At 45.1% G+C, this 24,280-nt stretch overlaps 1 protein-coding gene across 1 annotated transcript in view; it reads right to left on the reverse strand.

Moving 5' to 3' along the window:
• Positions 1-24,280, reverse strand: part of CACNA1G (calcium voltage-gated channel subunit alpha1 G) — a 151,870-nt gene that overhangs the window by 41,538 nt on the left and 86,052 nt on the right. The window contains exons 17-21 of the mRNA XM_077832908.1: positions 21,671-21,771; positions 19,160-19,283; positions 11,948-12,016; positions 10,652-10,836; positions 310-436 (exon numbers count right to left, since the gene is read on the reverse strand). Of these exons, the coding sequence (XP_077689034.1) occupies positions 310-436; positions 10,652-10,836; positions 11,948-12,016; positions 19,160-19,283; positions 21,671-21,771 (606 nt within the window). The remainder of the gene's footprint in view (positions 1-309; positions 437-10,651; positions 10,837-11,947; positions 12,017-19,159; positions 19,284-21,670; positions 21,772-24,280) is intronic.

Here is a 24,280-nt window from a genome sequence, read left to right on the forward strand (position 1 = left end):
GTACTAAGGTGCACGTGTGTGGAGTCTAACCTACGATTCATTTGAAAAGCCAGTGAAAAGTGAAAAAGACTCAGTGATCCATGGCTAGGGCTGGAATAATGTGGCTCTTGCTCTTGTCATGCTATTTCAGTTTCTGCACAGGGAGTTGCTCCAAAAAGAAACTCACCTTAATCTGGGCCCCTCAAAGACCTGTAGCCCGCACACAGTGGCAAAGATACCAAGATATTCCTCTCTATTTGGGCTTGCCTTTATTTCCAGCTTTGCCTGGATTCCAGTGGAACCAGGCAAAGAGCCCTGCAGGGAACCCACCTGGACGCCCAAGATTCCAAAGATGATGAAGAAAGCACAACAGATGACCACAATGTTCCCAATGGGCTTCAGGGATGACATCAGGGTTTCCACCACCAGCTTCAGTCCTTGTGCTCGACTAATGACCCTGAGGGGAAAAAGCAGGCACAAGAAGCAGGTTAGACACTGTCCTTGCAACGTTTCTCTGAATCCTTCCATGCTCTGAGGCACAGGTATAAGTGTGGACTTGGGAAGCAGCTGTTTGAAATGGGGAGTGGCTGAAAAACAAGAGCATACAAGATGTTATGAAGGGACTGAGATGTAAGGGAGGTTGGTGAAACTTCATATGTAATCAGGGATCCTTGTGTGTGGAATGGAGAAGATGAGAAGGTGCAGGTGGGAGTGCATACGTATTAAGAGTTAGGTACCCAGATCTTGATCTAAAGCCCATTGAAGTTAGTGGAAAGGCTTCTGTTAACTGCACTGGGCTTTCGACCAGGCTCACAGAAAGGGAAAATTACAGAGTACCCCCATGTCTTCTTCTCCCACTCCATTACCTACACCTCCCCAGTCATGTCCTTTTTAACGACCTTATTACAAAATGAATACAGATCTAATTTTAGTGACCTCTCCATTTAAAACACATCTCCTGCCTCCAGGCCTGAGAAATTCTACTGTCTTCTGTTTGACCCCTTATGCAGCGCTCTCAGTTCTTGTATCTTTCTTATAAAGAGCTTTGGCACCATATTCCCATCTAATACAAAGTAGAACTTCAGAGTTACGGACACCTTGGAAAGGGAGGTTGTGTCTGTAACGCCAAAATGTTCATAACTCTGAACAAAGCGCAGTTCGGGCACCAGCTCCGGCAGCTGACACTCCAGGCCAGGCTCCAGCGGCAGCTGAGCTCCCTCCTCAGCACCTGCAGCTTTCTTGCCGGCAGCTTCTTTCCCTGGGTCCGACTGAGTTTGCAAGCGTGTCCCTCTCCCAGCCGGGGGAGGGGGGTGCGCGAAAACAGCGCGTTCCCTCCCTGGCTGGCGGAGGGAGGGTGAGACCAGTGTGTCCGCCTCCCAGCCGAGGGAGGGGCGAAAGTGGCGCAGACCCCAGCACTGGTCCTGCTCCGCTGGCTCCGGCTGCCTTGGACTGGCAGCCCCAGCATCTTCACTTCCTAGCTGTAAGTGGCTGCCCCCACATGGGGGTGAGGACAGGCAGCCCAGATGTGCCGACCTGTAAGCTGCAACACAGGCACAGTACAGTACTTTCTTTTTTGGTCTCTGCTGCTGCCCGATTGGTTACTTACGGTTTCACCTGGTGTCCCATTGACTGGTCAGTCGTAACTCTGGTGTTTGCATCTTTGAGGTTCTACTGTATGTCAGATGTGGTCCCTCTGGCCTCTTGTACTGCCAGAGATGGAGCTGATGGTTTTAATCTAACCCACTGTCACTCACAGATCTATTTCCGGATTAGCACCTTCTAGAGCACATAGCCAGTTAGGATGTCCTCTCTCCCCCGACCCATTGTTCATCAAAGCCCCATCACTTTGTATTTTTCTATATTTTAATAAGAGGACTAAGCTTGTGTATATTAAAAAAGCCATCAAGTCATTTATGGACATATTCACAAAGGTATTTAGGGGCAAATAGGTTTCTAGTGAGATTTACAAAAGTACCATTGACATCAATGGGAGTTAGAGGCCTCCCTCACTTTGTAAATCTAGTCTTTATGGCCAAGCTGCTTACAAATGTAGGCATGGAAAATCAGGCATTTATGCACAAAAATGTTGCACCCATAGAGTGGTGTGTGTGTGTGTGTGTGTTTGTGTTTTTTGGACATCGGTTTGAAGGCTCCTTTGAAAACTTGGCACTCAAAATGTAAAGCACATGTTCACTTATGGGACAAGGATGTCTTACACTGATCCTATCACAGGCTCCCCAACGTCTCTCCCTGCTCAGCTCAGTGTCCCTCTGCATTTTCTTGTATCTTTGCTTTCCTATCTCAATAACCTGCCTCTTGCCATCTTAAAACTACCTCCCAGTCTGAGTGCTAGTCTAATCTCCATCTGCACCAGACTGTGTCATTCTCCCAGCAGAGGTCACTGTGGACTGGGCCATGTGGCAGTGATGTTTGGCTTTAATAAGGTGCATGACGGGTAAGCCTCATGCTCTCTGAAAGTCTGCATTATTCCTTGTGTGTCTCGGTGCCTATAGAGTTAACCGGCAGAGCTACATACACAGCCATAAAATAATGGTGGTTTTTTGTTTTCCTTTTTTTTTTTCCCCTAGGAATTGTTGGCTTTAAACAATAGCCTGAAAAACTAAAAAAAAAAAAAAAAAAAAAAAAAAAAAATTCCTTCTTTCTGGTAAAATATTTACTCTAAATGTCAAGGGTAGCTTGTCAATTCCCCTTGTTAAAAAGAAACAGATGGTGATATTTTTATCCACTCCCTACCAACACAACGCAAAAGGCAGATGCTTCTGTTTTTCTGGCTGTTGTGCTCAGGTAACGGTTGTTGTTACTTATTACACTCCCTGGCTCTCTTGTCTGTTCTGCTCTGTGCTGTTTTCCTGAGTTTGGAGAGGACTGGATGGCTCAAGGAATGTAAGGAGTTATGAAGTCTTTAACCTTTAAGGCTGTGAATCAAATCTAAGCCAGGCTGGCAGCGACCAAAACAAATCATTACCCTCAAATGGCAGCTTAGCACGCTATGTTAAATATGTTTGTTGATCTCAGATCACTTCTGGGCAGGCAGGGCTCCACATCACAAACAACGAACACTGTCCTCATTAGCACCCTTTTTGATCGTCTCAGCCGACAGACTAAAGCACATGAAGACTGAAATACACCCAGATCAGGGCTTAAGCATGTTAGGGGAAAGTTTGCACGGTCTCAGTCAGTTTGATGCCTATTCTGTATATGAATCCAAGGTACTTTTATGCCTCTCCATAACTGTAGTATCTGAGCACTTCACAATCATACATATTACTCACAACGGCCCCACAAAAAGTGCAGTTATACCCATTTTATAGATGGGAAAACAGGGGCACAAAGATTAAGTGGTGCGCCCAAGGTCACTCAGGAAGTCTGTGGTACAGTAGGAAATTGAACCCAGGTCTCTTGAATCCCGGGCAAGCAGCTCTCCAATGGACCATCCTTCCTCTTGTGAGGAAACTCTATTCTGTGGATACAATGAAGAAATTCAGTCTCCAGGGCCTGGCAACTTTCACCAGCACCAACACCAAATTAAAGATGGAACAAAGTGCTTTTCCTGATACGACATCATCTGCGATCCAACACAGGGTAAAGGAATAGGAGGTCACTCTTCTGTCTTGGCCAACAGAGGATGCATGTTGAGAAAGAGGGGCTAAGAAATTATATAACAGTTTGGTTCCTTCAAATTCCTAATGAGAATATCATTCAGTGTATCTGCGTTATGTCTGCACTGCAGCCTACACAACACCCCGCTGCTTCTCCTGTAACATTATCCCCAGGCCTACAGAAAAGAATCTGAAGAAAAATGTAATCCCAGATGTAAACCAATGGTCTGAATGAGATCTCTCCTGTCAGCTGTAGAGAAATTGGAGGAAAAGACCTCATGAGCATAGGCACTGACTTCCCTTCTTTCCCGTGGGTGCTTGACCCCTCCTCTGCCCCCAGCCCAGCCCCGCCCCCACTCCACCCCTTCCATGAGGCCCTACCCCTGCCCCACCTCTTCCCACCCCTTCCTTGCCCCCATTCCAACTCCTTCCCCAAATCCCCACCCTGGCTCCGCCTCTTCCCTGCCTCCTCCCCTGAGCGTGCCACGTTCCCGCTCCTCTCCCTCCCTCCAGGAGTGTGCTAACACTGCCAAACAGCTGTTTGGCGGCGGCCGGGAGGGAAGCATTGGGAGGTAGGCTGAGGAATGGGGACGCTGCCCTCAGGGGACAGGGAGGAGGAGGACGGAGGTGGGGTGGGGGAGAGGGGAGCTTGGCTGCCAGTGGGTGCAGAGCACCCACTAATTTTTCCCCGTGGGTGCTCCAGCCCTGGAGCACCCACGGAGTTGCACCTATGCTCATGAGCCGACCTTATTAGCATAGACACACCACCTACTTTGCCAAGTGACTAATTTTCACTGTTTTGGGTTAAAATTCACATAAGTCTTGAAAGCAGGGGTAATTAAATGCTTTTATCCTTATTGTACGATTAAAGGGCATACTCACTCACTAAACATGGGGTAGTGAGCCATATCCAAGTGACTGTCAGAAGGGGTGGGGACAGATCTTCCTCTCTGGTAGGAAGGAGCTTGTTTAAAGGTCCCAGATGCCATTTGACCCTTTCCTCCCCAGGTCTAGGGGCTGAGCCTTACATTGGCTGTGGAGACAGCGTGCAAAAGCAATGCAAGAGTCGGCAGGTTCCCCACTACCCAGTGAAATCACTAACAGCTGAAATCACTAAGGTCTGGGCTAGTTGATGGAACCTCAGAACACAGCCTGGTGAGATCAGCAGCAAAAGCAGCCTCTTGCCCAACAAATCCTAGAAGAGTGATTACTAAAAGCACGGGGCTGTAGGGCTGGACTTAACCAGACCATGGACACAGCAGAGCAATGGCAGAGGCCTCCCTCACTGGAGGTGAACACACCTAAATGCAGCCCATAACACTTTGCTGACTTCTGACAACAAACCATGAGTGGGGTGCAGTGGAGGGAAAGGGGGAGACGCATGTTAAAGAAACATTCATTTATCGGGCTTCCACACTGCAAGGTGGGAAGCTGAGGCAAAGGACTCCTGCCCAAGGTCCTGTGGGGCAGATGGTTTACTTATTGTTTGCATACTTCTGAGTCATTGTTGCTGTGTTTTCTCAAAGTAATGCTGCGTCCCCTCAATAAAAGTTTGCTTTTCGTTATACACAGACTCGGTGCTTGCAAGGCGGGAAGTACTAACTATTAAAGACGCCCAGGAGAGGTATTTAGTTTTCCCAAATTTCTGGGTTGGGGCTCAAGATGGTTTTATTCTGTAATTTTAAGAGGAACCTCTGGATATTGAGCTGGCATTTGCTGCTGCTGCCAGCACCGGTCAGAAGGTTAAACACTAATTAACGAAAAACATCACAGTCCTCATGCTTACAGGCACTGAAGCTAAGATCCACTAGGTCAATGGAAAGACTCCCGTGAGAGCCGGATAAGGCCTTAGACAGAACCGCAAAATAACGCAACCTCAACATTTCCGAGATATTAGTGTCAGCTCCATTATGATGGCTTTAACCATCCCAGCGCCTCGTCAATATTGCCCAAGATCCTGCTGATATTATTGCCTGCAAACCCATGCTATCCAATCCACTGCTCTTGCAATTTAGTGCTGAACGATCCAGCTGATTCGAGCCCTCCGGACATTGTGACACGGTAGCCAGCCAAGATTGCATTAAGGACAATTTCAGCCTGTGTCAGGCATCTGACAAATGAGGAAATTAGAGTCATAGAAGTTCTTCAGCATGAAAAAAAGATAATCCCTTGAGTTCCTCTTGGTTCTGCTGGCCTCAGCAGTCACAATGCTGCTAAACTCCAAGCATGCAGATGCTCCAAGACTGCTGTCAATCTCATTCCAGCTGGAACATATTTACTAACTTTAAGCCTGCTAGTCTGCTCAGCCCATTTGTATAAAGAAGTGGCAGCTCAGTGTTAATGCAGACTTTCCTCCACAGGGAAAAAAACCCAGCAAGGGTGATAATATGATAAAGAGGAGCGAACCTATGAAATGACTATTTCATACTGCAATGGGAGGAAGAGTGAATAATTTACACATCTGCTTTGGAAGCTGAAGCCAAAGCGCTAAAGAGAGTAAAATAGCATTGAAACCTATCCAAATTAATTCTGAATCCATTTTTAATTTGGATTTCTCTTGTATCTTGAGCTGTAGCACTTGATCCTGACAACAGCAGGTTGAACACATTAGGAAGGAACTTTATTGGATCAGCAATTCTTCTACAGGCTGGTACATCAGAGAGAGCAGTGGAAACGCCTTGGAATGCCCCTTCTTTGTGAATGCATTTTCAAACTTCTGTGCCTAGAGTGGGGCTTGAATACCCCTTTGTATAGTTTTAGGCCTGATAGTCAATGACTGGCATGTGTAATTACGCCAACACAATTGCATGTACATGATTTGCACATATGCAGATTGGATAGTTATTTATGCGTATGGCCAGCTGTACACTTTGCTGGTCAGGTGTACAAGCAAATACTTGATTTGCATATGCATATGTGATTTTGCATACACAACTGTATGTACTGTATAAGGCAGTCGGGTATTTCTACAGCAAAATAAGACAAAGTAGTAATCGGCAAGGTTTTTTATAAGTAGCAAACCTCTAGGGCCATAAATCAAGGCAAGCTGCCATAAGCCAAAGGAAACTTAACAAAACCCCTTCATTTTCCTCAAGTTCAATGCTGTGAGGTGTAGAGCAGTGGCTTCTCACAGGGATTTTTCTCCTGATGTCTCCCTGTCCCGGGACGCTACACTCACCACTGGAGCGCCTCCTTCTGGTCGCATCTGGGGATTAGCTCTACCATGTTGACGTCCCTTCCTGACATTGCTCACTCCATCTCTCTCCCTGTCTCGCTCGCTTGAGACTCAACTGCTCCTGCTTTGTGGCTTGGCCCTCTGGCCAGGTCACTGTAGCCCTCTCCTTCTGGGGGGCATATATCAAAGTCTCTCGGAACCCCCTGTCCCAGGCTGTCTTCCCATTCATTGCCCCATAACAGTGCCACTTCCCCAGTGGCTGGTAGGGGAACCCAGGCCCACCCTCTACACTGGTTTCCAGTTCAGGGAGCCTACAACAAGCACTCAAGATCTGTACAAGGTCTATCCCTTTTTGCTGTATCCCTGGGTTGCTTCCTACCCTACCTTCCGCCACCTCGACAGTGACAGCAGTTTCCGTCTCTACTGTCCCCTTCTACTTTCAACTATGGGGTATTATACGGGCCCCTCCTGTTCCTGTCCTGATGAGCTTCATCTCTAATTAGCCCTGGCTCCTCCTCTAGGTGCAGCCCAGGTGGTTAACTGGCCCACCTAGCCACCTTCCCCCCTTCAGGCCTTGTGTGGGGTGGACACCCCATCACACTCCCTAGTAGCCATTCTTGCAATTCCACCCCTTGCGCCCATACAGGGAGTTGGCAAATGGCAGCCAGATGTTGTCACTTGCTGACCTTGAGCTGAGTGACTAACTAATTTTTTTCAGTTCGGTGGCTGATAATTTTGGGTTGACCTGAAATGGAAATATTTTGGTTTTCTTGTCAAAATGAACCCCCCCACAATTTGTTTCAAGACAAATGAAATGTTTCATTTGACCGGAAATGAATGTGCGAGAGTGTGTGTTTGTTTCATTTTTGGGAGTTTAACTTTTTAAAAATACATTTAGTTAAGTTTGGAAACAAAACACCAATTCCAAAATGAAAAGTGGAAACGTTTCATCTTGAAAATGTTGTAGCGAAAAGCTGGGGCTTAAAAAATTTGCCCCCCCCAAATTATTGCGTCAGACTATTTGCTAAATTCAGCCCCAACTCATGAAAAGTTTGGGTGGGCTCAAGCATCACAAAGGGCCTTGTGCAGGGTCCAGGCTCCGAAGTGAACTTCATACAACGAATTGCCATTCCCACATTAATGGCAGCTAATTTCCCAGACAGTATGGGCTTCATTTTGATTAAAACAAGAGGAGGCGGAGTTGTGCACCCAATTACACTTGCACATACACAGCCGTCCCAACAGGTGGAGCTAAAGAATGCAACATTTACTGTTCTTAAATGAGACAGCAACGTAAGTTGCCTGGCCTTGGGCAGGGAGGTCATGGTCACCTGAGTCCATATGTGCACGTGCACAACAGCGGATGGATTTCCACATGTGGAGATTTATGAATGACTGAAAAAGCCCCTACTTTAACGGTTGGCTTTTCATTTCCTACAAATCTAATGACAGAGGAACAGAATCGACTGTGAACATATTCAGGAAACAGGTTCATGGTTACCGTTTAAAAGCTTCCTTTGCATTATGAAGTGTTTGTGCCGTTTAGTCAGTCACAAACATTCATGTACCCTCTTGAGAAAATACATCCTACGCCAACGGAACAAAATAATGTAAGGGCCTGATCCTGCAAATACCCTTTCAGACTGGAAGTTTATACTCATACAATAATCCCATTGAGGTGAATGGGATAATTCACATGAACAAGGACAGCTCATGTGAATTAAGGCCCCAATCCTGAGCAGGCTGACCCATACGCAGATATGGAGTCTCACTGACAACAGGATCAAAGCCTTAAATTGAAGAAAAAAAAAAACCCCAGGAAACACGATAGATCAATGTAAAGCTCACTCAAAACATCTTATCTAGATGTGATCTAACAACACGGGCTCATTGAGAAAACCAATAACCTTCATGGGAGGAGATTCTCCAAATGTGATGTGCATCTCTCAGTTGAAGCTGCTGTGAAATAGATACTAATTTTACCTGTAGAAATTCCAATTATCTTGTACTTTTTCTGTGAATGTATTAGAAAGGGGAGAGAAGAGCTTGGTAGATACAGTAAACAATTTTCTGTGAATGTGCATTCGAACCTTTAACCTGGTGGTTCTCAATCTTTTTAATCCCAACATGCCCTTTTCCATACTGGAACTTCTCGGGGCCACCTCTTTCAATCTAGCCAGGATCCCCATTCCATTTAGCAGTATGGGAAAGGCAGGGTGGCCATGAGCCCCTGTGACCTTTCTGGGTCCAAGCCCCAGTTTGAGAATCTTTGCTTTAAATGGATCTGTTTTAATGGTGCTTGTGCCCTTTTTGCCCTGTGGCTTTCTGTGGAAAAGTCTAACAAACAAGCATGCTGTCAGGAATGTTCACAGAATCCGCAAACGATAAGGGAACACCAGGAAACACCTGAAGAAAGCCGAACCTGAACCCACAATCACAAGTATTCATCTTGGAAACTTGATTGTCAGGGTTGCGATCACCCAATCAGGGAACAGACATATATCATGCAACATATCTGTTCAATCAAAACTCACCAGTAGAGTTCAAAATCTGAATATTTAATGCTTGCCATGAACTGTGTGTGTACCATCTGGGGACTTCTGAGCACATAAATGGCAAAAGGTGTAAAAGCCATGCAATTTGGGACAGATATGGCAAAAATATTAGCAGTTGCTAATTTGCTCATCTCTAGTTTTTTACCCACTAAAGGGCTGATCCAAAGCCTACTGAAGGCAATGGAAAAGCTTTAAAGGATTTTTGATCCAGCTCTAACAGGGCATGTTGACAAAGCCTATGTTTTGATTCTTTCAGAGGAGAGTATGTCAGAAATATACAGATGGTGTGACCTTTATTATTAATTATTAATTATTATTATTATTATACATATTGCAGTAGCAAACAGATGGCCCAGTCAGAATGAGGCCCTGTTTTGCCAGGCCCTGCATAAACACACAGAAAGAAAGAGATACACCCCTACCCCAAGAGAAAACACACCAGATGAAGGGAGGGGGAGTGCGATACAACGTATGTGTAAAGAGACTGTGGGGATGATACGCTTGTTAGTTCCAGCATAACAAGAACATCCCCAATTATATTAGATAGGTTATCATATTTAGTAAGGATATAAACCTTCATATGCCAAGCACTGTCTGCTTGGAGTCAGGAAGAAACTTCCTCCATGGGCAGGTTATTGCTCAATTGACCATTAAAAGATATCTTGTTCCAGTCCGTGAAGCATCCAATACTGGCCACTGTTCGAAAGGAAACCCGATTAGAGGGACCAGTTGGTCTCATCTCATCTGGCCATTCTTACAATTAGTACCAGAGTGAAATTAATGGAGATTTTGGAGGAAAAAAAATCTTCACATTTTAGGTTAAGCAACAGTTTGGTCTCTGAATCTTCAAAAATTCACTGCCACCTGCTACTAATTTTATTCTTGGTTGCAAAAACCATTGATTGCCTAAAGGGAGAGGGGAAAGGAGCTGTTAAGGAACACTTCACGCAGAGTGAATGAGAACACAAATAGCAGGGGATGTGTGTCTTAATGAGCAAAGGGGGCACTGATCAGTTTGCTACACAGTGAAGCCTGACCCTGAGATGTGTTGAGTGCCTGGAGCTCCCCTTGACTCCAACAGGACCCGAGGACGTCATGTCTCACAATCAGGCTGGGAGTTTGTTGTAAAGGCAATGACAGGTTGTGCACAGAACTGAGCAGCAAATCCCTCATTTTCGGTCTCACTGGGCCCTTCCATCGCACTCCAGAAAACACTTCCGTTTCTTTGCATGGAGAGATTCAGGGAACCATCCCCAATCAGAAGCTTGCACAGCCAACCTGCTCCCCTTTTCTATCTTATCTAGCCCCAAATCGCTGCTTACCTTAATGGCCTGAGTGTTCGCAGCAGCCTCAAGACCCTCAGCATTCCAAGAATTTTAGTGCTGCTGTCCGATACCATTGAAACCAGGATGTCAATGACCGAGATGAGAACCAGCACCCCATCGAGCACATTCCAACTGCTCTTCAGGTAGGCCTTCTCCCCAAAGCACAAGCCGAGAGCCACCACCTGCCCAAATGGCAACAGGTTATGACTAATTCAGCCAGTATGTTTCTTCCAGTTAGCGACTTGCAGCTAATACATTATTCACAGATAAGTGATTGCGAGTCCATTTGCTTCCCAGTATAGAAACCTAATTAGACAATTTTGTAAAGTGTGATACCGTAAGGACTATAAAAATAACTGCAAAAAACACCGCAGATTGTCCCTTAACAGCTGATGTATTTTTAATGCAACTAAACCTAGTTGTGCAAAAGTGATTCTATTAACGTATAGCTGTTGCACATAAGATTTGATCACATGATTATTTGGGCTACTGGGGGAGAGAAGTGGTTTCGAGGTCCTGACTATAGGCTATTGCTTTCCACCAGATTTGCAAATACAGAAGATGGGAAGTTTCCAAATGAGAAGAGAATAGTTCTGAGATGCTATGAATTATATGAGAGCGACATACAGGAAAAAGTCTTGCCAATCTTTGGGCCTGATTTTGGCTCTAATTCAGCAAAGCATTTACGCATACTTTTAATAAAACAACAGCAAACCACCACCACCACGTCGCTCTAACACAGCACTTGTCATTAGTGGATCTCAATGCACTTCACCAAGGGGTCAGTATTATTATCCACATTTTACAGATGGGAAAATTGAGGCACAGGGAGGTGAAATGACATGCCCAAGGTCACCCAACAGCCAGAGGCAGGCAGAGATAGGAATAGAATCTCAGTCCAGTACATTAGCCACTATGTCACACTGCTTCTTCAGCAAAGCACTTAAGCGTAAACTTATCTTTAGGTCATGGAAGTCAATGGGACTTACCCACATGGCTGAAGTAAAGCATGCGCTTAAGTGCTCTATTGAAAAGTGATGGACTGCTGATTTGAGGCCTCTCATCTCATCTATACTCCAAAAAATCAGGAATAACTTCAGTGGAATGATGGTGGTGCAAAATGCATGGAGAATAAAGTGCATGGTATTTACTGGGTTACTTCTCCTTCCCAAGTAGCAGAGTAGATTAAGACATGATGATCTCTGGAAAAATGGGCACAGGGGCTTTAGAAATCCAAAGTAATAAAATGGTGCTAATGCAGCACAGCCAGGCTTATGCTTTGGCTTCATTTACCTTAACTGTCATCTCAGCCAGGAAGATTACTGTGAAGATGTAGTTGGACAGCGTTAGGAAAATTCGTTCCTATAAAAAATAAAAAAAGAAAACGAGAGACAAGGTTTTATAGTCTGCTCTCCAAATCTCTCTCTTGAGATATATATTTGGGTAGTTGCTTAATGTTCTCCTGATTTTATGCTGAAATAAGTCTTGGAATGTTTGCTCCTGAAGATGATGTCCAAACATTTACATGATAACATTTCACTTGTTTATAGAGCTCTTTTCCTATGTTACTTTGTGTATGTCAGTACCATGGACAGCTGCCAGCTTTCTCTATAGGATTCTGCTTGCTTCACCACAGGTGATGGGTGAAATAAGCGAAGGGTGCAATTGAAATTCACATGCCTTCTCTCTTAAATCTAAGCCATTCTTTCTATGTATCCTTTGGTCATTCCACACTTTCCCAGGTTCTATACCATTCCTTTACCCATCCTAGGTACTCTGGGATGCATGGGGGTGCTTGACAGATGTAAGGAGAGTTTTCTTATGAATGATACATAGCGGGTGTCTCACAACCCTTCACCTGTGGTTCTCAGAGTACTTCACATGGTTGTTGTGGGACTTAATGATTCTTGTAAAGTAAGCTGAATACCCACTCTACAGAAAGGCAATCTGAGGCACAGAGAAACCATGCCTCAGCTGGTGTAAACTGCCATAGAATCATAGAACTGGAAGGGACCTTGAGAGGTCATCTAGTCTAGTCCCCTGCACTCAAGGCAGGACTAAGTATTATCTAGACCATCTCTGACAGATGTTTGTCTAACCGGCTCCGCAATGATGGAGATTCCACAACCTCCCTAGGCAATCTATTCCAGTGCTTAACCACTCTGACAGGAAGTTTTTCCTAACTTCCAACTTAAACCTCCCTTACTGCAATTTAAGCCCATTGCTTCTTGTCCTATCCTCAGAGGTTAAGAAGAACAATTTTTCTCCCTCCTCCTTGTAACAACCTTTTATGTACTTGAAAACTGTAATCATGTCCCCTCTCAGCCTTCTCTTCTCCAGACTAAACAAACCCAATTTTTTCAATCTTCCCTCATAGGTCATGTTTTCTAGACCTTTAATCATTTTTGTCGCTCTTCTCTGGACTTTCTCCAATTTGTCCACATATTTCCTGAAATGTTGCACCCAGAACTGGACACAATACTTCAGTTGAGGCCTAATCAGCATGGAGTAGAGTGGAAGAATTACTTCCCGTGTCTTGCTTATAATACTCCTGCTAATACATGCCAAAACGATGTTTGCTTTTTTTGCAACAGTGTTACACTGTTGACTCATATTTAGTTTGTGATCCACTATGACCCCCAGATCCCTTTCTGCAGAACTCCTTCCAAGGCAGTTATTTCCCATTTTGTATGTGTGCATCTGATTGTTCCTTCCTAAGTGGAATACTTTGTACTTGTCCTTATTGAATTTCATCCTATTTACTTCAGACCATTTCTCCAGTTTGTCCAGATCATTTTGAATTTTAATCCTATCCTACAAGGCACATGTGGCCCCTCCCAGTTTGGTATCATCCGCAAACTTTATAAGTGTACTCTCTATGTCATTATCTAAATCATTGATGAAGATATTGAACAGAACCAGACCAAGAACCAGTCCCTGCGGGACCCCACTCGTTATGCTCTTCCAGCATGACTACTCTCTGGGAATGATTTTCCAACCAGTTATGCACCCACCTTATAGTAGCTCCATCTAGGTTGCATTTCCCTAGTTTATTTATGAGAAGGTTATGTGAGACAGTATCAAAAGCCTTACTAAAGTCAAGATGTACCACATCTACCGCTTCTCCCCTATCCACAGGGCTTGTTACCCTGTCAAAGAAAGCTATCAGGTTGGTTTGACACTATTTGTTCTTGACAAATCCATGCTGACTGTTACTTATCATCTCATTATCTTCTAGGTGTTTGCAAATTGATGTCTTAATTATTTGCTACATTATCTTTCCAGGTACAGAAGTTAAGCTGACTGGTCTGTAATTCCCCGGGTTTTCCTTATTTCCCTTTTTATAGATGGGCACTATATTTGCCCTTTTCCAGTCTTCTGGAATGTCTCCATGTTTTCATTGAAGTCAATGAAACTATGGCAATTTATACCAGCTGAGGGTCTGCCTCCAAGAAGTTTAAATCACTTGCCCAAGACCACGAGAGAACTGGGAACAGAACCCAGCAGTGTTCCCATGCTCTAACCCAGTCCTATCGTCTAACCACTAAACCATGCTTTCCTTCTGTGTAAGTAACTAGTGATTACAGAGGAGAACCATGGCCTAATTCCCTATCTATAACCAGCAGAAACCTTTCTTTCTAATGATGATCATTAAATAAATTACAGTTTCCCCTAATCCCTATACAATCTCTGATTGCTTGCACTGTGAGATGGAGAGTTGGAAGGGGGGAGTAAGACAGAAACACAGAGTGTGTGTGTGTGTGTTTGTGTGCATGTGCGCACTCTCACACAGGGACTAAAACATCTCACTGTAACGTTATGGTAACGTTACTAGAGATGCTGGATTTATTTCCACTGCTCCCTAAAGAGCAGTTCTCTAAGAAATGCAGCTCTCTAAAAACCAGCTGCAATTTAACTACGAGAAAACACCATGGAAACTCTCACTTGCCAGGCCATGATTCACTGAGAGTGACACAGGAATCACTAAGTAGCTTGTTTCCATCCTGGTGTCCATAATTAATCACGTCGTAAAGACCCCTGCTGTGACTGCACGAGCCGTGATAGAAGACATCCCTGGTCTTCAAGAGAGTGCGGCACAAAAGGTCGGCAAGTGTGCGATGGGGCTGAGCATCTGCAGGAGCGGATAAGCACCTGCTTTAGGCAGTGCAGATAAAATGGTAATAGCAGGTATAAAAGAGTCAGAATATTACACTTCTCTTTGGCAAGTGTGCAGCGATTTGGAAGTGCAGTCTCCACGCACCGCATCCCCTACTCTCCGGAACAGGAAGGCCTGCCTCCCCTGCTCTGACTGGCCAGCTCTAATTGGGAGAGGTAGAGAACTGGCTCTAGGCAGTTAGAAAAGCCATGGCTCTGGAAGGCAAAGTACAATTATTTGAAACAAGTGAAGCTAAAATAACTATTTGTGTTTCCAGGCAAGAGCTCTGTCAGCTGGAACAGGGCTGTGTGCCCATGCCTGCCCTGGCTCGCTCTCGCCATTCCTTCAGCATCTCCTGCGGTGCCTCCTTTGGGTGTTCCCCGCTTCTGCTTTCCATCTTCTGTCCAGCTCACCTTGATCCCTGGGTGACCTCACTGGCTCCCATGGTTACCATACCCAGGCTGATGGTTCTCTCACCTACCTCCTGCCCCTGGGCTCTCTCTCCTCTGTCCACTTCTGCATCTCAGAAATCTCCTCCGAGTCTTGGCAAGACCAGGGTGCCTCATTCTCCCCTCACCACTGGCAGTACCACTGTCCTCCTTATCTCCCACGCGCCACACTGTTGGCTCCTCCACATCCAGACTCCCAACCAATCCTCTCACTTCTCCCATTTCAAACAGCACGAGAGACCGCACCTTTCCTCCCCATCTTTGCTGCTCCCACTCTTGTCCTCACCCAGGGCCATCCCACACCTTGACTGGTGCAATGTCCCAGAGGCCCAGGTCAGATGGCTTTTAAACTGGAGAACAACAAATAGCACGGAGTGGAAAACCAATACCCGTATTTGCGTGTGAATCCAGGTCACCATAAAAAAAAAAACACAAACACACACCAGCCTTTCCCCGAACATCCGTGCAAACAAAATACCCCTCTGTGCAAGGGTTTCTGGACAGGGCTCTAAGGGGACCCAACATGGGACCAAAGAGCCATTCAGAATATGAAGGAATGCTCCTAAATATGTGGGCCAGATTCTCAGCTGCTATAACTTCAATGGAGTTATGCTGATTTACACCAGCTGAGGATCTGGCCCTATTTCTGCAATATTCAGCAGGTGAGTCCAGACAGCAGCATTTAATACCTCCAAAGAAAGTTGGGACAGCAAAGAAATTCTTTGCTCTAGCTTTCTAAGAGTCTCCACAATACCAAGAGCTACAAGGGGATTTCCAAAGCTGCCTAGAAGATACAGACACCCAGTTCTCACTCATTTCAATGGGAACAGGGCCTCCAGATCCCTTCACCAGCTTTGGAAAAATCTCAGCCTCCATCAGCTGCACGAAACCCACTAAAGTCACTAGAAGTCACCCATGTGAAATGCCAGGACAACTTCCCACAATGGACTGGCTGGGGAGGGAGCCCAGCATCCAAAGCAGTTCATCTGTTCCCGCACTCAAAGAGCGAGCTCATGTGAGGAGCATGCCCATCCCACCCTAGCCAGCCTTTTACATGTGCAGCAACTGTCCGAGCAGCCCGCCTGACAATGTCTAATGGGGAACAGAAGTCGAAAAAAGGCATCTGTAAGTTAAACAATGGCTGAGAGCTCCAAATAAGCTCCAGCAGCATCCAAATTCACGTCAAATTCATTAAAAAAAAGTGAGTTAATGGAGAGTGGCATCAATGGACTCTCATTAAAAGGGTGTTTTTGTTTTAATAGTTTCAAGGGGATCCAAACCTTGTTTCACAAAACTCCCATCCTGAATGACAAGCCTGTTTCATTAACGTGTTTGGAAAAATATGAGTGTTTGGTGAAAACAGAATACTGATCTGCAGGAACCCTGCTCCATACTATAGGCCCCATTCATAAGGACCAAGGCCAGGAAGGACCACTGTGATCATCTTGTCGGACCTCCCGTATGACACCAGCCATGGAACTTCCTTCCCCGCCCCCCAAAAAAAATTACTACAGAAGAACTTTTAGAAACACAGCCAATCTTAATTTAAAGATTGCCAGTGATGGAGAAGAATCCATCATGACCACTGGTAAACTGTTCCAATGGCTAACTACCCTCACTGCTACAAAGGTACACCATTTCCAGCCTGTATTTGTCTCGCTTCAACTTCTAGCTATTGGATCATGTTTATATCTTTGTCTCCTGGATTAAAGGGCCCGTTATCAAATATTTGTTCCCCATCTAGGTACTTATAAATTGTGATCAAGTCACCCCTTAATATTCTCTTGGTTAAACTAAATAGATTGAGCTTCTTGAGCCTTCTGTGGCATGCTAGAGCATTTGTCATAACATTGCGCCCAAAATAGGTCATGCTTCCCCGTCTAAGTTCATTGTTTCGGATCCAGCCCAGGCTGGAAGTGACTAAGAGTTGTTACCATCTGCTGGCTGGTTGGTGGCTAAAGTCCAGTTCCCAAGGGATCACAAAAGCCACCACCACCCCTGGCATTAACTGGCAACCTTGCAAGACTCAGAAGAGATCAAGGACCGAATGGGTTGTGAAGACTGATCACCACTCACCCTAATGGTGGGCTCCTCCCGGGCAGGGCTAGGGAGCTGTGAGGAAGTCTGCATTGGAGCTACCATCCATGCTGCACATATTCTGGGGATACAGAGGCTTCACTATCCAGGGCTACCAACCCAGCATCTTTCCCCAGCTATATCCTCAGAAAACCCGCTGGACTCACATATTGACAGATGACAAAATGATAATGAGAGTTTACATTTATATAGAAAGACTCCAAAGCACTTTGCTACTGTATACATGCAATGAAATGCAGCCATCTCTGGGGTGGAGGACAGTCACTTATTGCACAACAGTGAAGGAAAGAAATTTGGCTTTAGGAGATTGGGGCATGCTTATTCTCTGAGGAGGAGCGCTAGGGGGATCTTTAATGTACACAAAGAGCACAAAGAACCTTAGTTTTAAGATCTCGGCCTAAAGATCCACAGTCAATAAACAGCAAGGTACTCATGCACTGAGGGATCAGGGATTTATATTGTTGCAATATGAACAGTCTTTTGCAATATGTCAGAGGCAGCCTAGTGTACCTCTCAGCCGCAATCGATACAAAAATAAAAGAGCAAGTGGATGATTCTGCCCATCTGACTGATAGGAGTTGATGTTATGAGGGTCTGGTTTGAAAAATCATTATGCAATTTATTAAAGCAAATGGTTCAGGGAAATGGAATTACAGTGCTTGTATCCATTCAATTTGCTTATGTCATAACAAATATGATCGACAAAGAAGCCAGAAAAGTACAAAATGAACAGCTTCCCCCTATCCCTTCCCACCACCCATACGCCGATGCAGAACAGATGGAAGGAGCTAACATTGCGCAGAGAGAGTAAAAGTGTTTGAATGCTTATCAGAGAAGAAAATGGAGACAGATGTCCTAGTTATATCATGTATTAAAACAGTCTGATTGTGGCTGGGGAGATGGGATATTAAAAGTGGAAGCCTTGATGTCTTTCCCAGCAAATGAGTGCTGTTCTTGTACGTTTCAGAATCAGATTAAAGAAACTTTGGTGAGGGCAGAGGATTGAATGCCTGAAAGAATCCCTGTCTGTTGGCAGCATCATGGAAAGTCCACTTCAGCATGTGCTGTAAAGGTACGTTTATTGCTGAAGTTAACGCTGCATAGGCAGGATTGATTTTCTTTTAAATAAACCATGAATGGCAAATTATAAACAGCTGGGGCAAGATCCCTGGATACAGCCATGATGTTCAGAGCACAAGGCACGAGCAGCACGCAGAGATGGCTTAAAGCCCTCCCATGCACTGCCCTGATGATCGTGATGCTCTGTGCCTGGCTGTTTCCTCTGTGCTGTGTTGGAGCCTGAGGGCTGCCCTTACTTACACTGGCGTGTAATGATCACAAAGAGCTAAAACATACTGCTGGACCAGGGCAGTGCAGGGGACGTCCCTACGTGTGGTGCTCCCTTTTATCTAGCCATCTGCACGTCCCACACACCACGAGCAGCAGGAAGGGTGGATGGTATATAGCCTCAAAGTTGGCTCTATACCACTGCATGCTCATCTCTCACTGGCAGATCCTCTCTGGGCCAGACAGACAGGGTTTGTGGTCCAAGCACTGTGTCAGAGTTGTATAAAGCAGCCGCATGGCCCCTAAGGATCTGATTCCTGATCTGGAATTCGGGGCCAAATCCTCAGCTGGTGTAAATCAGCACAGCCCCAATGACTTCAGTATAGCTATGCAGATACATACAAGCTGAGGATCTGGCCTCCTTTTTCTTAATAGTATGAAGGAGAGAGAGAGAGAGAGTCCAGTGTGACTTGAGCTTTGGTGGCTCCACAATGAATGCATAACTCTGATACTCACAGCACTGTGGGGCTCAATTTTGGGCCGTTCCATGGCAATGGTAATGCAGTTCAGGAAGATAATAACCAAGACGATGTGATCAAACATCTTGTGAGTGATGATTTTATTGCACATCAGACGGAATCTGTCCAGAAAAGACAAAAAAGACACATAATGAGCTGTTAACACCTAACTGGTCTGAAACACTTTTGTCAAAGCGTCAGCCTTATGCACGGCGTGAGAACTGAACAGTCGGCTTGAAAAGCAGGTGCACTGCTGACTCCCAACTCCTTCTCTAGGGTGGCCATGTGTTAGCAAATTTTTCTCAGTATAAACAGAAAAGGGTTCAAGCCACAAAATCTGAACACAGTTTGCAACCACCACAAAGTTTAGGGGTGGTTGGTTGGATTTGGGGTTTGGTTCATTGTAAAGAGAGCAGCCGCTTGCAACTTACACCTATTGCCAGGTTCAGATTTCAAGCTCTCCTTTACTCCAAGGGTCAGAGACACGTTTGGATTCAAGGCTCTAATTTCACTCCATCTCTAGCTCGAAAATAGCCCAGTTTGAGTGTGTTGGCTAAAGAATGCTATGCTGAACAAAGGAACAAGAACTATTTAGCATGACAGATGGCTGTATGTTGATGCAGGATTTATAATATGGTATTACATTTCCCAAAGTCTGTTTCTAAAAATCTATGTAATCATTGTATGAATGAATTGTAATGCTGCTTTGGGCCTCCAGCTTAAAAACACAAGGCGTCCCCTAGGACAAGCCATGACATTGCTGCATGAACGTGTATCAGGGCACTGATTCCAGATGGCCATATAGCAGCTGACCCTTGGAAAGAACAAAAGACTCTTGCTCCTTTATGTAAGCAACAAGCCTTTCCTGGAGGGGTGTGACTAGGCGATGGGAGAAAGGGAACACAAAGGCCCAAATTCAGAGGCAAGTCTAAGTCTAGAGACTAAGTTGGTGTAATACTTTCTTTTGGTCCCCTCAATGCATATGTGACACCAATTTAGATGCTATTGGATGTACCTAGCCACTGTACCCAGGTGTTTTTTCCACCTACTGTGTAGAGTCAAAAGCTCACCCTGGGTGCTTGGCTTTATTAAGAAAGAAATTAACAACAGCATAATAAAGATCTGTTCAAGCCTTCTCTCTCAAGCGTGGCTGTGCCTGGGGTTCCTCCCTTATGACTTCTCAGCCCACAGCCTAGATCCTCCCACCTCCCAGTGGGCTCCTGCTGGCAGCGTCATGGAACGGAGTAACCAGTTGCCTGCCCCAGTGAGTCAAGCAGGACCAGCTTAACTCTGCCAGCAGGCTCAACACCTGCTAAGAGGGTGAGGTGTTCCAGGCAAGCATTGCCAGCCTCTTATAGACTTCCATAGACTCGCAGGGCCAGATTTAAGGGTGATGTGCAATTTAGATCCCCTGACACTAGCTTCAATTCCTTTATACTAAGTTAGACTCCCCTGGAGCTACTTACAGCCCCACCCCTAACTACACACTGATGAGCTGGAAGAAGGGGATCAGTTAAAGTGGCTCCCAGCTTAATTGAACACACACCTCTTTGCAGCTCCTTGTGAAGTCAAGAAGAACTGGTGAGAGTAGTTCAACGAGAATCTGCCTGAAGGGGACTGTAAGTTACACACCATCTCTGACCACCACCACAGACGACTGGGCAAACAATTGGTCGCTGCTACCTCCAGCAGCTATTCTGACCCCTTGACCTTTAGGTCCTAGCTTTCCCAGCCTGGAGCAGCATGGTTTCCCCTGGTACTCACCTCCACTAGGGCAAAGGCTCTCATCGGGTTCTGCTCTCTTTCTTTAACGAACAGTGTGTGCCCATGAAGCAATGTCTGGAACCTGTCTATTGATATGGGGTAACAGCTGATGTCCACAAGTCCTTAGGACCAAAGGACCACCTATCCTAAGGGAGGAAGCAGAGTTCCTCAGGTACCCCAGGTGAATAAACAGGGGCTCAGATTCCGTGCCGCACCTCCAGGAGGCACAGGGCATGGGTGAGGGCAAAGATGACTTTAAACCACCTTTTCACGCTCCGTATTGTGGGCTGTTCTGGGAGCTGAACCTGATCCTGGTGTAAGTTAAAGCAGTGAGGGGCTGCTCCTTTTGCTGGCTATGATCTACAGTGCAGCCCCTGATCCCAGAGATACCATAAGCGAAGAGCCCACACCCATGATCTGCCCACAGCTCATCCTTACATTAGGGCTTACAGTAACCCTACAATTTATCTGCACCAGGGGAATGCTCTCCAGCCAGTTGCAGCAGCCCGTATTGCTACTATATGTCAATGGAGTGGTACATAGGGAGCGGAAAGGGGAAAGAATCTGTCTCCAAGATTTAGATAGGGCTGTGGGCTTTACCCTCATCGATGCAGCAGCTAGGAGATGGGCAGGCTGGCATACAATGAAGACTCTGAACTTCACGGTGCTGGGGCAGCGTAATCCACTGTAACACTTACATTCAATTCTACCCACAGCTATCACATTATTATGCAAGTTGCCTTACTTAGAGTGAGGAGCAAAGATGTAGATAGACCAGGAATCCCTTTCTTTGCACCAGGAAGGTAGGTGTGCCCTTATCCAAGCCTTCATACGCTCACTTTTGCTCTAAAAGAAAAATGACAACTGTACAGTGAGTTGTAATCAGTTATTCTGAGCAACTACAGCAAGCATCAGCCATGGAGTGAAACCCAGACAAAGCAAACAACCAAGCGTGAAACCCTTGTGATGCTTTAATTTCTCCTCCTCCCTGTCAACCTGGAAGTTACATGGCAGTACTGCAGGCCTGCGAGCTGGGGTCATTTCTGAATGACATTTCTTGTGTATAATACAAAACTAAAATAATGAAATTGGCAGCATGGGTACACATGACCTGCTGTGCATCTCAGGGATGGATTGATGATACCTAAGAGTACATGCATGCAACTCCACTTACAGAAATGTCTTAAGCACAGCTGTGTAAAGGAAGAGGGAGGCCACAAATTTAAAGATATCTACAGTGTGGACAAGCACTGCTGCACATGGTATCTGCTCACAGTCACCACTCTAACATGGAGACGGCATTTTAAAAGTTATCATAAAGAAAAAAACAGAGAAAGCTGTTTTTTTTTTAAAAAAGGGTCTTCCAAACCTAATAAGTCACAAAACTAAGATGGCACATTTTTTCCTATAGCAGAAATGTCACTCACCATTCAGCAAAGCAGCTGATTATGAGCTGAAAAAAATCAAAGACCCCACTGTGCATGGCACTGCCAGCAAAAACTGGGGCACAGTCCAGCAGAGCACAGGTCTGCGCTGATTAGTGACAGGACTCTCTAAACATCTGAAAACTCTGTTACCATTATTTTTATAGCATCATGAATACACTAACAGGACAAGTGTGTTGGTTAAAATCTCTGCTCTGTGGTCAGTCTCAGACATTCTGGATACTTAACAGATGTTTGCCCGAATCTTCCGAGGTTTAATTCGAAGTAAAAGAGGAACATATAGGGCTTATGTTAGAGACAATAAAAAGGGTAGAGGCTCAGACATCTGCCTGCCACTTGTGGACTCCTGTGTCGGTGGGACTTCGGTCTAACTCTGGCTGCTGGACTGGGTGTGCAGCTGGCTGGGTGGCGTACAGCGGCCTGTGATATCCGTGAGCTCAGGCTCGATGACCAGGTTCATTCCTGCCTGGAACTTTATGACTGGCATATTTGTGCACCACTGTGATATTGGAGGAGTCACCCGTGATTTCCACTTGGGTCCGTTAACAGAATGTCAAGTGTGCACTTTCCTTACCATTTTAATAGATTACTTACACCATGGTGGCTTAAGACAGGAGGGCAGATTTTGGGGCTTTGATCCAAAGTCTGTTAGTGTCACCAGGAATCTTTCTATTAACTTCAATGGGCTTTGGATGAGGCCCACAGAGTACAGCTGTATCCGATATTAGATTTGTTCTTTCCATAAGACCATAAACCATGTAGCAATGTGCCAGCCCCTCAGGGCAGAGAGCTACCCTTACTTGCACTGAATACTAGCTTATAACATGTGCCAACTTTTTGAAATCAATGGGGTTACTTGTGCAGCAAAGTGCTACTGGACGTCAATAAGGGTAGCACAATTTAGTCCTTGAATCTCCAACCGGGGAGAGGTCTAAAGCAGAGCCATTTAGCTGAAACCCCCTCCCATAACATTAGGAGAGGATCAGACAAAGGGGGAATGGGCAAAAAATCACCATGGATTGGATTTTGCAAAACTAAAACCTGATTTCCCCAAAACAAAACTAGCCACAGGTTCTATCCATCTTCCTCCAACATGCTAGAATTTCAGACTTTAGATATTGCCTTTAGTTGGAAATCCTCTATATTCTGAAGGGTTTCAGAGTAGCAGCCGTGTTAGTTTGTATCCACAAAAAGAACAGGAGTACTTGTGGCACCTTAGACACTAACAAATTTATTTGAACATAAGCTTCCGTGAAATGCGCTGTAGCACACGAAAGCTTATGCTCAAATAAATTTGTTAGTCTCTGAGGTGCTGCGAGTACTCCTGTTCTTATAGTCTGAAGGTTAACTTTTAAGAGATTATCATTTATAACCAATCAACTCTTGGATTTATACACCCATTATTATCCCAATTGCTGGGCTATATGTCAATATTTAGAGCTCTACTGAATTACCTCAAACTTCTTATAGTTTAAGCTGTAATTGATATCGACACAATGGACCAAATTGTACACATACATTGCTTGCAAACCTACTGATGCCAATAGAGTCGCATGGGGTGAAAGCAGAAGCGGAATTTTGCACACTGCATACAGAAGATCCATCTAGCACCTCCAAGGACCAAAAGGACAATCGAATGGCACTTAGGGTCTAAGTGAATTATAAGGCCCAAGTTTTCATCATGGGTCTGATGTGAAAATGATGACCACTTTCCAGGTTACAGTCTTGCCTTCTCATGACAAATAACTTGAAACAATTTGCCCTGACTAAATAATCCATAGGTCTCTTAATTTCCTGTATCCTCACTGTATACTCCTCTTTCCCCACACACTCCATATTTTTAATTCTGGATAATGCCATTACATAGCTCTTATAGGGACAGGTACAAAAGTCCAAGAAGTCGATGGGAA

The sequence above is a fragment of the Eretmochelys imbricata genome, chromosome 14, assembly GCF_965152235.1.
Source record: "Eretmochelys imbricata isolate rEreImb1 chromosome 14, rEreImb1.hap1, whole genome shotgun sequence".
In the NCBI taxonomy this organism is placed as follows: Eukaryota; Metazoa; Chordata; order Testudines; family Cheloniidae; genus Eretmochelys; species Eretmochelys imbricata.